The sequence below is a fragment of the Oncorhynchus keta genome, chromosome 3 (genome assembly GCF_023373465.1).
Source record: "Oncorhynchus keta strain PuntledgeMale-10-30-2019 chromosome 3, Oket_V2, whole genome shotgun sequence".
NCBI classification, from domain to species: domain Eukaryota; kingdom Metazoa; phylum Chordata; class Actinopteri; order Salmoniformes; family Salmonidae; genus Oncorhynchus; species Oncorhynchus keta.
In genome coordinates, this window is record NC_068423.1 from 3,277,419 (window position 1) to 3,293,271 (window position 15,853).

The 15,853-nt window shown below is 38.4% G+C and overlaps 1 protein-coding gene across 1 annotated transcript in view; it reads left to right on the top strand.

Annotated features, from left to right (window-relative positions):
• The window catches only part of LOC118363764 (integrin alpha-M-like), a 49,559-nt gene extending 35,809 nt beyond the window's left edge, over nucleotides 1-13,750 (top strand). Inside the window, exons 26-30 of the mRNA XM_035744974.2 lie at nucleotides 3,096-3,176; nucleotides 3,812-3,922; nucleotides 4,041-4,154; nucleotides 4,454-4,564; nucleotides 8,205-13,750. Coding sequence (XP_035600867.1) covers nucleotides 3,096-3,176; nucleotides 3,812-3,922; nucleotides 4,041-4,154; nucleotides 4,454-4,564; nucleotides 8,205-8,297 — 510 coding nt within the window. The 3' untranslated portion in view covers nucleotides 8,298-13,750. The remainder of the gene's footprint in view (nucleotides 1-3,095; nucleotides 3,177-3,811; nucleotides 3,923-4,040; nucleotides 4,155-4,453; nucleotides 4,565-8,204) is intronic.
• Nucleotides 13,751-15,853: the final 2,103 nt, after the last annotated feature.

Consider the following 15,853-nt stretch of genomic DNA (forward strand, 5'->3'; position numbering starts at 1 on the left):
CCAGATGTGACGCTTGGCATTCAGGCCAAAGAGTTCAATCTTGGTTTCATAACACCAGATAATCTTGTTTCTCATGGTCTGAGAGTCCTTTAGGTGCTTTTTGGCAAACTCCAAGATGACTGTCATGTGCATTTTACTGTGGAGTGGCTTCCATCGGGCAGCTCTACCATAAAGGCCTGATTGGTCGTGCTAAAGAGATGGTTGTCCGTCTGGAAGGTTCTCCCATCTCCACATAGGAACTCTAAAGCTCTGTCAGAGTGACCATCGGGTTCTTGGTCACCTCCCTGACCAAGGCCCTTCTCCACCGATTGCTCTTGCAAGAGTCTTGGTGGTTCCACATTTCTTCCATTTAAGAATGATGGAAGCCACTGTGAAGTTGGGGGACCTTCAATGCTGCAGAAATGTTGTTGGTACAATTCCCAAGATCTGTGCCTCGACACAATCCTGTCTCGGAGGGCTACAGACAATTCCTTCGACCTCATGACTTGGTTTTTGCTCTGACATAACATTGTCAAAAGTGGTGCCTGCCCTCCAAATCATGTCCAATCAATTGACTTTACCACAAGTGGATTGCAATCAAGTTGTAGAAGCATCTCAATCATGATCAATGGAAACAGGGTGCATCTGAACCCAATTTCAAGTCTCATAGCAAAGGGTATGAATAATTATGTAAATAAAGTATTTCTGATTTTTTATACATTTGCAAACATTTCTTAAAACCTGTTTTCACTTTGTCATTATGGGGTATTGTGTGTAAATAGTACTCGCAAAACACCAGTCTCAACGTCAACATTGAAGAGGCGACTCCGGGATGCTGGCCTTCTAGGCAGAGTTGCAAAGAAAAAGCCATATCTCAGACTGGCCAATAAAACGATAAGATTGAGATGGGCAAACGAACACAGCACTGGACAGAGGAACTCTGCCTAGAAAGACAGCATCCCAGAGTCGACTCTGCACTGTTGATGTTGAGACTGGTGTTTTGCACGTACTACTTAATGAAGCTACCAGTTGAGGACTTGTGAGGCATCTGTTTCTCAAACTAGACACTCTAATGTACATGTCCTCTTACGCAGTTGTGTACCGGCGTCTCCCACTTTCTATTCCGGTTAGAGTCTGCTTGTGCTGTTCTCTGAAGGGAGTGATACACAGCATTGTACACGATGTTCAGTTTACAAGATGGCAATTTCTCGCATGGAATAGCCTTCATTTCTCAAACAAGAATAGACTAACAATTTTCAGAAGAAATGTATTTGTTTCTAGCCATTTTGAGCCTGTAATCAAACCCAGAAATGCTGATGCTCCAGATACTCAACTAGTCTAAAGAAGGACAGTTTTATTGCTTCTTTAAACAGGACAAAAGTTTTCAGCTTGCTAACATAATTGCAAAAGGGTTTTCTAATGATCAGTTAGCCTTTAAAAATTATAAACTTGAATTAGCTAACACAACGTGCCATTGGAACACAGGACTAATGGTTGCTGATAATGGGCCTCGTAAGCCTATGTAGATAGTCCATAAAAAATCTGCCATTTCCAGCTACAATAGTCATTTACAACATTAACAATCTCTACACTCTATTTTTGATCAATTTGATGTTATTTTAATGGACAAAAAATGTGCTTTTCTTTAAAAACAAGGACATTTCTGAGTGACCCCAAACTTCTGAACAGTAGTGTGTGTGTATATATATATATACAGTTGAAGTCGGAAGTTAACATACAATTATGTTGGAGTCATTATAACTCGTTTTTCAACCACTCCACAAATGTCTTGTTAACAAACTATAGTTTTGGCAAGTCGGTTAGGACATCTACTTTGTGCATGACACAAGTAATTTTTCCAACAATTGTTTACAGACAGATTATTTCACTTATAATTCACTGTATCACAATTCCAGTGAGTCAGAAGTTTACATACACTAAGTTGACTGTACCTTCAAACAGCTGGGAAGATTCCAGAAAATGATGTCATGGCTTTAGAAGCTTCTGATAGGCTAACTGACATAATTTGAGTCAATTGGAGGTGTACCTGTGGATGTATTTCAAGGCCTACCTTCAAACTCAGTGCCTCTTTGCTTGACATCATGGGAAAATCAAAAGACATTTCCAAATGCCTGATGGTCCCACGTTCATCTGTACAAACAATAGTATGCAAGTATAAACACCATGGGACCACACGGCTGTCATACCGCTCAGGAAGGAGACTCATTCTGTCTACAATAGATGAATTAACTTTGGTGCGAAAAGTGCAAATCAATCCCAGAACAACAGCAAAGGATGCTGGAGGAAACAGGTACAAAAGTATCTATATCCACAGTAAAACAAGTCCTATATCGACATAACCTGAAAAGCCGCTCAGCAAGGAAGAAGCCACTGCTCCAAAACCGCCATAAAAAAGCCAGACTACGGTTTGCAACTGCACATGGGGACAAAGATCGTACTCTTTGGAGAAATGTCCTCTGCTCTGATGAAACAAAAATATAATTGTTTGGCCATATTGACTATCGTTATGTTTGGAGGAAAAAGGGGGATGCTTGCAAGCCGAAGAACACAATCCCAACCGTGAAGCACGGGGATGGCAGCATCATGTTGTGGGGGTGCTTTGCTGCAGGAGGGACTAGAAACGGGGCCGTGCATTATCATGCTGAAACATGAGGTAAAGGCAGAGGATGAATAGCACGAAAATGGGCCTCAGGATCTCGTTACAGTATCTCAGCATTCAAATTGACATTGATAAAATGCAATTGTCTTCGATTGTCTGTAGCTTATGGCTGCCCATACCATAACACCACTGTTCCCAACATTGACATCAGCAAACTGCTCGCCCACACAACGCAATACACTCGGTCTGCCATTTGCCCGGTACAGTTGAAACCGGAATTCATCCTTTTTGCTTTTTGTAACATTTCTGGGATCTTTTATTTCAGCTCATGAAACATGGGACCAACACTAGACATACTGTGTTTATATATTTGTTCAGTGTATAAATACATTAGTAATGATAAATGCACAAATAGCACAAATATGGAAGGTGTATATTGCAGGTTTTATTTCAGTTTTGTGATGATTGGAATTGACAGGAAACTTTTGTGTTTCAGATTCAAGGTTGTCAAAGACACAAGAATGAGGAACCTTCTGCCACAGACTTTGTGGACCAGCTGCAGAAAAATCATGCTGTGGTGAATAGTGCTAGCCCATTTCAGTTTTATAATGTCATCCACTTCTATTTGAAATAATATTCCTCAACAACTTCCTGGTATTGCAACTTCCTGGTATTGCAACGGTCACACCTAACACCAACTTGCCTTGAGTGTCACGAACAGTAGCAATGACAGGGTTTCTGCTAATAGATTATTTATTTAACACATAATCTAATGGCTAAACATATATTCTAGAATCTTTTAGATGTTGAAGCCAAGTGTTGTTACAGGTGTTATTACAGATTTGCTGCGTCTAGAAATGCTGTTAAATGTAAACAGAATTACATTTAGGTAGTTGCCTGATTCTGTATGAAGGCAAACTTAATTAAGAAAAGGTATTCACAACCTCTTAAAATGTGACTTTTAAAATGCTTGATTTGTGTTACACTTTATAACTCATGAATAACCCATGATAAATTGTCCATAAAGGAGTATAAATGCTTTATAAATTATAATATATGTTATAAATGCTTACCAACTAAAATGCATATATAAATAGTTGTAATGCTTATTCATGGGTTAATAGTAAATAATGTATTCTATTATATTAATGTGTTCGATTGTCATTAGTTCAAAAGTGATCGCAATTATTTTTTCTTCCTCCTATCCTACAGGACTGCTCTGTCGCAAATTGTGGGGTGTTCATGTGCAAAAGCTTCATTCGAAATTTGGATCGTAACTCTTATAACATCACTGGTAACCTCAGCTCTCAATGGATAGAACAGGTAAGAAAGGATGGAGGTATGGATAATTGTATACAGTATTTTCCCCCAATGCTAGCTGTGCTAATTTACAGAACACATCTCCTTACTAACATTCCTCGCTCTTTCTCTCTGCTCTCAGATTGGTCTTGAGTCTGCCCAGTTCAACTTGGTCAGCAGTGCCACTGTAGATTATGACAGAAACCAATACATCTATTATTCTTCGGACTCCAAAAATAACCCACCTATACAAAAGGTAGCCTTTTAGATGTTATCTCCTCAAATCGGGGTTGAGGTCCATTGGAATTTAAATCAGTCAATTCAGGGAGTGAATTTAATTTAAAATCCAAATATGTAAAAACGTTTGGCTTCTCCTTTTCAGCTTATTGCAAAGTTATTATTTTTTTTTTAAATGTTTTACTTATTGAATTGGAATTTCAGTTTACTTCCTGAATTGACTGCCTTCAATTTCAAATTGACTCCAACCCTGCCGCCCAGTAAGATTGATAACTTAATTTAGCTTCAGTTGAAAATACATGCTTTTGTCATCCTCAGATTGAAACTCAGGTGGAGGTGTATCCTGAGGTTAACTTCACAAAGGGGGTCATTGGGGGTGTTGTGGGAGGTCTGCTGCTGTTAGCTTTGATCACAGCTGGGCTTTATAAGGTAATATTCATTACATATTTGGTATAATCAATTTCACTCTCATATGTTGAATATCTACAGTATACTCAAAGGTTTTAATGTACATCACCATTTTATATTAAGTAGTTCTAAAACCAGGGTCGTTTTCATATCCATGTAATGTGCCATGTACAGCATACAATGCCTTCAGAAAGTATTCATACCCCTCAACTCATTCCACATGCTGTTGTGTTACAGCCTGAATTCAAAATTGATTAAATAAAAAAATCTCACCCATCTACACACAATACCCCATATGTGCAAAGATGTTTTTAGATTTTTTGCAAATGTATTCAAAATGAAATACAGAAATATATAAGAGTCAATACTTTGTAGAATCACCTTTGGCAGCGATTACAGCTGTGAATCGTTCTGGGTATGTGCAATCAACACGATGGGAGACAGAGAGCACTGTGATAGACTACATTCAGTTTGCTGAGTAGAGTGGTGGGGGCTATTTTGTAAATGACATCGCCGAAGTTAAGGATCGGTAGGATGGTCAGTTTTATGAGGGCATGTTTGGCGGCATGAGTGAAGGAGGCTTTTTGCGAAATAGCAAGCCAATTCTAGATTTTATTTAGTATTGGAGACACTTAATGTGAGTCTGGAAGGCGAGTTTACAGTCTAGCCAGACACCTAGGTATTTGTAGTCGTCCACATATTATAGGTTAGAACCGTCAAGAGTAGTGATGCTAGTCGGGTGGGAGGGTGCGGGCAGCAATCGGTTGAAGAGCATACACTTAGTTTTTCTAGCATTTAAAAGCAGTTGGAGACGACGGAAGGAGTGTTGTATGACATTGAAGCTTGTTTGGAAGTTTGTTAGCATAGTGTCCAAAGAAGGGCCAGATGTATACAGAATGGTGTCGTCTGCATAGAGGTGGATCAGAGAATCACCAGCAGCAAGAGTGACATCATTGATATATAGAGAGAAAAGAGTCAGCCCGAGAATTGAACCCTGTGGCACCCCCATAGAGACTGCCAGAGGTCCGGACAACAGGCCCTCCAATTTCACACACTGAACGCTCAAGTTGCTGCAGGGGTTGCTGAGATGTTGGCCAGGGTAGGGGTAGCCAGGTGGAAAGCATGGCCAGCCGTGGAAAAATGTTTATTTAAAATTATCGATTATCTTAGATTTATCAGTGGTGACATTGTTTCCTATTCTCAGTGCAGTGGGCAGCTGGGTGGAGGTGCTCTCATTCTTCATGGACTTTACACTGTCCGAAAACTTTTTAGAATTCGTGCTACAGGAATCAAATTTCTGTTTGCAAAAGCTAGCCTTAGCTTTCCTAACTGACTGAGTACATTGGTTCCTGACTTCCCTGAAAAGTTGCATATCGTGGGGGCTATTCAAGTGGGCTAGAAAGTGAGCTGCCTTCAGGGGATTTAAGTGTTTGAGAGTGAGTTGGAAGAAGACATTTCATTACGTTTCTAAGAGTTTTCCACACCTGGATTGTGCAACCTTTGCCCATTATTATTTTGAAAATTCTTCAAGCTCTGTCAAATTGGTTGTTGATCATTGCTAGACAACCATTTTAAGGTCTTGCCATGGATTTTCAAGTAGATTTAAGTCAAGACTGAAACTCTGCCACTCAGGAATATTTACTGTCTTCTTACTAAGCAACTCGTGTATATTTGGCCTTGTGTTTTAAGTTATTGTCCTGCTGAAAGGGGAATTAATCTCCCAGTGTCTGGTGGAAAGCAGCCTGAACCAGGTCTCCAATAGGATTTTGCTTGTACTTAGCTCCATTACGTTTATTTTTTATACTGAAAAAATACCCAGTCCTTAATGATTACAAGCATACCCATAACATGATGCAGCCATCACTATGCATGAAAATATGGAGAGTGGTACTCACTCAGTAATTTGTTGTGTTGGATTTGCCCCCTGAACACTTTGTATTCAGGACAAAACATTAATTGCTTTGCCAAATTATTTTGCAGTTTTACTTTAGTGCCTTGTTGAAAATAGGATGCATGCGTTGGAATATTTGAATTATGTACAGGCTTCCTTCTTTTCCCTCTGTCCTTCAGGTTCGTATTGTGTAGTAACCACAATGTTGTTGACCCATCCTGTTTTTTCCTATCACAGCCATTAAACTCTGTAACTGTTTTAAAGTCACCATTGGCCTCATGGTGAAATCCCTGAGCGGTTTTCTACATTCCTGGGTGTATTGATACACCATCCAAAGTGTAATTAATAACTTCACCATGCTCAAAGGGATATTCAGATTTTTTATGTTTACCAATTGGTGCCCTTCTTTGCAAGGCATTGGAAAACCTCCCTGGTCTTTGTGGTTGAATCTATGCTCGACTGAGGGACCTTACAGGTGGGGTACAGATGTGTGTGTGTGTGTGGGGTACAGAGATGAGATAGTCATTCAAAAATGACTACCTCAAAAATCATGTTAAACACTGCTATTGCACGCATAAATCCATGCAACCTATTATGTGACTTTTGAAGCTAATGTGTAGTCCTGAACTTAATTAGGCCTGCCATAGCAGAGGGGTTAAATAATTATTGACTGAAAACATTTCAGCTTTTAATTTTTTAAATATTGTAAAACAAAAAAAATGATTCCACTTTGACATTATGGGGTATTATGTGTAGGCCAGTGACAAAGTAATACATTTTAGGCTATAACACGACAAAATGTGAAAAAAAAGTCAATGGGTGTGAATACTTTCTGAAGGCACTGTGTATAGTAGAGTTCTGCATGAGTCCGTTTTTTGGAGCCACACCCGCCCCACGCCTGCCACAATTCCGATACCCACTCGACACCAGGACAGATTGTTCTCCACGAATCAACCCACCTACAAAGAATTGTTCCAAGAGATTATCTGTGAACCTGCCAAATTGCATCCATTTTTTAAATTGTTTTTTTTAAACTCCAGACAGTAAGCCCATTGATTTTCCTAATTTATGCATGTTTATTTAACCGTTGGATAAAGGAAACCATACAAATTATTTATTTTTATTTTCACAATGTGGCACATTGATAACTCAATCGCTTTGAGCAATAGCCTGCTTATATAGTGATAGGCTCATCTGCCCCATCCAGCATACCTCCTCATCAAATATCAGAGACACGGGCCAGCCAACAACTTGTTTTTGTTTTTATGTTGGGTTATCGTCATCCTGTCCTCTGTTAGTTGTGTAACCAAGTTCAGCTAGTAGCTAGTTCTACTAACCTACTATGTTTATGTTATTTATTTAGTTGAAAAAGACGATCACTTGCAGTTTTTTTAGTTTACAACAACTCAAAACCTTTGCAGGCAAAAATTGTTTTGGTTATCAAATTGTTTAATTGAAACTTAAATAAAGCATTGCCAGAATTGAATATAGCCTGCAACAATCTTCTAACCTTTGCCAGCCACACCAGTCTAACGCAAATTATATGACCAGCGTATGGTGAATGAACGTTTCAGTTGTGAACGCCTCTGCACGTGTACAAATTAGAATGTTTCAGCACCAATAATAGACAGTTCCCTACTCCAAGGAAACAGTGGGTACCTGGGCCGATGCAGTAATCTAATATGTAGTACGCATTCTTATACTCTTACTATGCAATAAATTTGCCAAATAACGTCATAATCTCTCTCTACACATGTCTCTTTCTCTCAGGCTGGGTTTTTCAAAAGCCAGTTGAAGGAGATGATGCAGAATACAACAGAAGATGGACCAGGGGGTGATGGAGAAGCTGCCTCGCCTGAATAACAGCAAACAATTGGACTTGCTCACTGAATGTGTACAAATATTAAAGAGGAAGTTCAGGATTTTACAACTTGATGTTAGATGGTTCCTCACCGAAAAAGTAGTCTATGGGTCAGGAAAATCAGTAAATCATGGTTCGGTTTTCTTTAAATCTACTACAAACTTCAGCTAACTTGAGCCACTGCTAACAAAAAAACGATGCTCGTGATAGATGCAATCGTGCAATTTAGAAATGTTATCGGCCAAATCAACTACATAGTTGGTTTTTCGTTACTTAATAAACTTTTACCGCATAATGTTACCATGTGGCAACATATCATTTATCTTTACCCCCTTACTTCCCTAAATGAAAAAAATACACCATGGCCTTTTAACTAGATAATAACTAGCTACCACGCACATAACTAGCTAAGAGCTAGTTATTCATTTGCTCCACAAATGATTCTCATAAAACAATCATCTTTACATCTCCCCTTCCCCCCCAAAAAGATAACATTTGGCCAAGACAACATACGACTTTATTTACATATGCATGGAAAATACAATTAGTTCTATATGTATAATATTATAATATCCATTACATAAATATATAATAGGGCTAGATTTAATAGTTGTTTTAAGAAAACATATTTTCAGATAGTGTGAATGAATAAAACAATACAATTATAATTCAAACACCTCATTTTTATTAGAAAACCCAAATATTCCTGATATTAGTATAAGAGTATTACCAGTGTTTCGATATGGCAACATACAGTTAAATAAAACTTTAAAATATATTTTTTCAAACACTGTTCTACATTTGTTTATTTGAGGCCATTTAAAGTGATAAAAATGGAAGTGATAGGGGGCATGGTTCTATAATCATGCGTGCAGTAAAGGGTGATTTGGCCATTATAAATCATTTGCACAATTCCCACTATCACTTCCATCCAATTTGTAAGTCGCTCTGGATAAGAGCGTCTGCTAAATGACTTAAATGTAATGTAATGTAAATGTAATTGATTGTTAGCTAACAGTGGCTAAATTTAGCTGAAGTTTGTAGTGTGTGACCACTGCATTTAAGCTGGTACAACATTGACATTTTAATTTAATTAACATTTTAACTTCCCATTATTACCAACAAGATGGCCACCGGTCCACCCCTGTTGAATGTTAACTTGAATGGGAATGTCTATTCTATTATCTATATTTCTGTGATTTCAATAGGTTTCCTATGGAAGATTGACAACAGAATTTAGAATAATGGATATTGCCATTCAAGTCAACATTCTTTGATGGGTGGACCTGCAACCATGTTTGTGGTACCATTTGAAAGATACAATTTCAATTTTATTCACATTTTAGTATGTATGGAAAAATATGTATGGAAAGATTATTTCAAATCAAAAGAGGTCAAAATGCACCAAAGCATATGGATCAACTCAGAAAGTTATTGTAAATAAAAAGTTACTGCCTATAACTATAAACTATCTGCCTATAAGATACTGTAAAATGCTCAGTAACCCCTTTACAGTGCCGTTCTTCTCTATTGTCGCATGCTCTTACAAAGACTGCAGAATTGGTAGTGGACAAAAGAGGTGCTCAACCTCAATTAACATAACCATAGACCACTTAAACTGGTGCAACACTTCCACTAACTAACAAATACATATTGTAGACAACGCCCACAAATATGCTAATAGGGAGCCCCCTGCCAGTTTTTTTTTTTATTTACATTTTACCTTCATTTAACTAGGCAAGTCAGTTAAGAACAAATTATTATTTTCAATGACGGCCTAGGAACAGTGGGTTAACTGCCTGTTCAGGGGCAGAACGACCTTGTACCTTGTCAGCTCGGGGGGGTTGAAATTGCAACCTTACGGTTACTAGTCCAACACTCTAACCACTAGGCTACCCTGCCGCCCCAGTACATTGCCTCCACCTACAATTCAAAGTGCATAGATGATTGCACCTTGTATTCAAAACATTTTTAACCATTACACTAGATTACCCATAAAAGTTACAAAACAGTGCCATTGTAACGGCGTTCGTCTGTTGAAGGAAGAGAGTCGGACCGAAATGCAGCATGTTGGTTACTCATGACTTTAATGAAATGAATCGCGGTACATGCAATAACTTATAAAGACGAAAACAACAAACGGAACGTGAAACTTATTACAGCCTATCTGGTGAACACTACACAAAGACAGGAACAATCACCCACGAAATACAAAGCGAAACTATGGCTCCCTAAATACGGTTCCCAATCAGAGACAAAGAGAATCACCTGACTGAGAATCGCCTCAGGCAGCCAAGCCTATACAACACCCCTAATCAGCCGCGATCCCAAACAAAACAAACCCCAATACGAAAACAACAATTAAACCCATGTCACACCCTGGCCTACCCAAACATATAACAAAAACACAAAATACAATGACCAAGGCGTGACAGCCATGTGAGTACCTCTGAAGGTGCCTTATGTGTATATTTTACCTTTATGTACCCCAGGGAACAACACTGTACCCTAACCATACCCTTATTATGTTCTTGGTAATAAATATGTACCTGGTGGCAATGCAGAAACATCAACACACCTCTGACCAAGAGGTTGCAAGTTCAAATCCCCACAGCATATATTCATACTTTACATTAAGTGTCCCAGAGCCCTGCTATTTTTTATGTTGGTGTTGTCAGATAATCTTACTTTGCCCACCCCCAATGTCATACCCAGAGACCTGGTCCTGAAGCAGGTAATTCAGGTCGCTGGCAACCTAGAGGTTGCAGTAAAAATACAGTAAATATCATCATTTACAAGTTATTTTAGGGCAATAACACCCTAGTAAATTGTATATTTACTGTATGTTTACTGCTACTCAGTAGCCAGTGTTTACTGTAATATATAATAATTATAGATAATTTATAACAGTCTGAGAAACCTTTAACAAAGTGCAGAAATGTATTCTTTCCAATAAATCTGTGGCTAATCGCTGCCATGCCCAAAAAGCAGAACATTTCTGGTTGTAAGTTCAAATCCCAGGAGAGGTTGAATCCCAAATGTACTTTTAACATCTTAATTCAGGTGTAAAAAACATATTCAAAAATATTGTAATTTCAGATGTTTGAAGCTTGTGTACAAAAATGAAAGTTAAAGATGCAAAAACAATGCTTAAGAATGGGACGCATAGAAATAGCACACATGGAACACATCTAGCACTTCTTAGACTTGCTTTCAATGATAATGACAGATCTATAACTCACATTTCTATGTGAATTTGGTCAGGTCACCCAAAAGGTTACATATTGCAGCTTTAAATTAGGAATCTTGCAGCTTTAATTTAATTTTAACATTTCTTGTGAAACCTTCTGGTATTTGTATGGCACAGACATTGTGCTACATAGTAAATGTTTGTTTTATTGTTCTTCACATTTAATTGACACAGTGACTAGATAGCTTGCTTTAAATTCATCCCCTATTCTTGTGCTACTGGGAAACCAATGATCATGTTCATAATTCCCTCCAATAACGAATGAATCCAATCTTCCAACTGGCAAGATATCCATCTGTTTGTTGGAAGATTGGATTTGTTTTTGGACATGATCTTTGGTTTCCAATTTGCACAAAGATAGGGGATGGATTTGCAATAGCTTAGAGCTTACAGAACATGTCATGAGTTAGTTTAGTCTATTGAAACATACCAAGCATGACAATAAATGTAAATATTTCTACAAAATAAACTGCCAAAAAAAGCTAAACATTTCTTGCATTTATGATAAATAATCATTTTCACATGTAGTTTGATTTAACAATATACAATTATTATATTTAACAGACAACATCAGTAAAATAATAGAATGTATGGCAGCTTATGTTCGTTGTGTACTTTACAGCTGTACAACTGATGTTAAACATGGTCGTTTTGGAGCAGTGACTTCTTCCTTGCTGGGCGGCCATTCAGGTTATGTCTAAATAGGATTTGTTTTATTTTGGATATAGATACTTTTGTGCCTGTTTCCTCCAGCATCTTCACAAGGTCCTTTGCTGTTGTTCTGGCATTGATTTGCACTTATCGCACCAAAGTACGTTCATCTCTAGGAGAAAGAACACGTCACCCACCTTTCTGAGCGGTATGACGGCTGCGTGATCCCATGGTGTTTATATTTGCGTACTATTGTTTGTACAGATGAACGTGGTCTGGTTCATCCCAAGGATGAACCAGACTTGTGGAGGTCTACAATTTTTTCCTGAGGTCTTGGCTGATATCTTTTGATTATCCCATGATGTCAAGCAAAGAGGCACTGAGTTTGAAGGTAGGCCTTGAAATACATCCACAGGTACACCTCCAATTGACTCAAATTATGTCAATTAGCTTATCAGAAGCTTCTAAAGCCATGAAATCATTTTCTGGAATTTTCCAAGTTGTTTAAATGCAAAGTCAACTTAGTGTATGTAAACTTCTGATCCACTGGAATTGTGATACAGTGAATTATAAGTTAAATAATCTGTCTTAACAATTGTTGGAAAAATTACTTGTGTCATGCACACAGTAGATGTCCTAACCGACTTGCCAAAACTAGTGGAGTGGTTGAAAAAATGAGTTTTAATGACTCCAACCTAAGTGTAAGTAAACTTCCTGACTTCAACTGTACATGAGTGTCATCGGCATATAGATTAATTTATACTTTCTTACCTCATCACCGATATTGTTTTTGTTGAGAGTAAACATTAATGAACCAAGTATAGAAACGTGTGGCACCCCTTTAACCAACTCCAATGGCTCTGACTAGATGCCGTAGACTCTAACAGCCTGACTTCTATCCTTTAGCTAGTCATGAAACCAACTACAGGCATCCGATCCCAGTCCTATTGACGACAGCTTAGTGTCAAAAGCTTTAGAAAAATCTATGAACAAAGGGGGCACAGTACTTTCAATTATCTAGGGCATTAGCAATATCATTTACAACACGTATAATGGCCGTAGTGGTACTGTGTTTAGGTCTGAAGCCAGATTGATTGCTAGAAAGAGTATTGTTAACAGTTAAAAATGATTGTAGTTGCCTATTCACCAGAATTTTTGCCAAACAGGAGAGCTTAGAGATGGGACAATAATTATCCAATTCACGACCATTCTCCTCCCTTGAGGAGTGGTAAAACAAAATATGTTTTCCAAGCTTTAGGAATCTTTCCTACGACTGTTTGATTAAAGATGTTTTTTTTACACGACAGAAATTAGTTGTTCCGTCTTCTGCCTCTAGGTCACCAGGCTGCTCGTCAGGGCGCACACCTGTCACCAGCATTAAGAGCATAATGACACTCACCTGGACTCCATCACCTCTGTGTTTATCCTGCCCTGTATATGTCACTCCCGTTGGGTTTTTCCCCAGTCATCATTGTTGCTGTTTCATGTCAGTGCGCTCTTTGTGTTTCTTGTTTTGTTATTTTATTTATTAAATGTATTCACTACCTGAACTTGCTTCCCGACTCTCAGCGTACATTGTTACAAGCCTACTCTGCTGACACTGAAAAAACAGATTAGTAAAAATGACTTTGTCTTGAACATCTAACCTAGGCCTACGAAAAGGGGAGACACAAATTGTACAATATGATGTCAATCTAGCTCGGAGGAGGAACTAATTCTCCCCCAAAAAATGTTTTCTCCAAATGTAATTCAATTTACTGTAGGGGAAGCGTATCTTTTCCTAGCCTGTTTGGCACTCCGCATATGCCAACAGCTGTTGGCTAGGCTTTACAAGGCCTACATAAAATTCAAAGCAATCTGCGCACTGTCTAAACGGCTGACTGGCAAAGCAAACTGTCTGGCACAGCCGCTGCTCTCTGCTTTCCAAATGTAAGAGAAAGTTGGCGCTGGGTGGCAGCTTCTCTCCGAGCGACACTCCACATGGTCCTAAAGCCAGCCAAGCCAATACGTTAAACAGCCATTGCACTCTAATAGGGATTTGATTGATTTTACTCAACTTTTTTGAAGCCGTCTTTAAACATTTTGTTCTTTAGCTGGCATACCCACCTGACACCTGTTTTCAGGTCACTATAGTGTAAAGTAGCCTGTGTTCAGAATGACTGGGTTTATCGCGACTTTTGTGCTCCAATATGGCGGAGGGTAGCTTAAGAACCTTCATAACAATGGCATGACGAGGCCGAGTGACGGAGGTGCTACCTATGAATAATGCTTTATAACTTGTACATAATTTTTTGAAGAAACAAACATGAAAAGTATGGGTAACACTTAAAGTATCCATTTGTGAGCCTTTATAATGTCTTAAAACAAGGCTTATAATATACAGCATGTAATGCCTCTCTATGCATAAAATTGGCAACTGTCTCAAACTGGATGTTATTTTATCCCGATCATTAAGTGCTCTTTGTAATACATTATTAAGGGATCATACATGACAAGTCTTACAATGCATCAGTGCTAGAGCCCGGATCTCAATCCAATTGAGCACGTCTGGGACCTGTAGGATCTGAGGGTGAGGGATAGGGTCATTCCCCCCAGAAATATCTGGGAACTTGCAGGTGCCTTGGTGGAAGAGTGGGGTAACATCTCACAGCAAGAACTGTCAAATCTGGTACAGCCCATGGGGATGTGATGCACTGCAGTACGTAATACAGCTGGTGGCCACACCAGATACTGACTGTTACTTTTGATTTTGATCCCCCCTTTGTTCAGGGACACATTATTCCATTTCTGTTAGTCACATGTCTGTGGAACTTGTTCAGTTTATGTCTCAGTTGTTGAATCTTGTATGTTCATACAAATGTTTACACATGTTAAATTTGCTGAAAATAAATGCAGTTGACAGTGAGAGGACATTTCTTTTTTTGCTGAGTTTATAAGAAGCCTAATTATAATGATGACATATTATAATGATCATAATAATAACAATAAGAAGGAAATCAAGAAAAAGGAGGGTAGAGGAGCGAGAGCTGCTTGTGTGATAAACAGGTAGTGTTAGATTACAATATTTTTTTCTGCCCATTTTCATCAGTGTAAACAACACTAACTAACTGGTAAGTAACACCAGAGAGACTGTTCTAATGCATTTTTTTTACGCTTTTATTAAAGCATAGCCGGATTTGAGAAATTACTTTATCCGACATTTTGCAGTTGCGTGAGGCTTGGTGTTCATGTGATCAGAAAGCTTATTAAGCAATCAAACAGGCAACATAATCAGGATCTGTGTTATTCCTGTATATATAATATGGATGATTTAGAAAGACAGGCACATTTAACAGTTAGGCCATTGATTATAGACCTAATTGAGTTGGTGTTTCCTAAATTTTCGCTATTATGCACCTATAGGGAAAGGCGCCAATTAAGTGGCACATTGAAGATTATTTCAGAACCGTGGACAGCTATATTTTTCAGTATCTGGCTGGGTGACTCACTCATTTCTGGCTTTCATTCAGAATAAGTTATGCTATAAAGCAGGGTTAAAGACACATTTTTTCTGATTGTCTTTAGTCTCTCTCTTGCTTACAGCTCATTTCATTTGAATTATTATGTGGACATAATACAGTTACATATTTTTAGAGGTTGATGCATTTTTCATCGGGG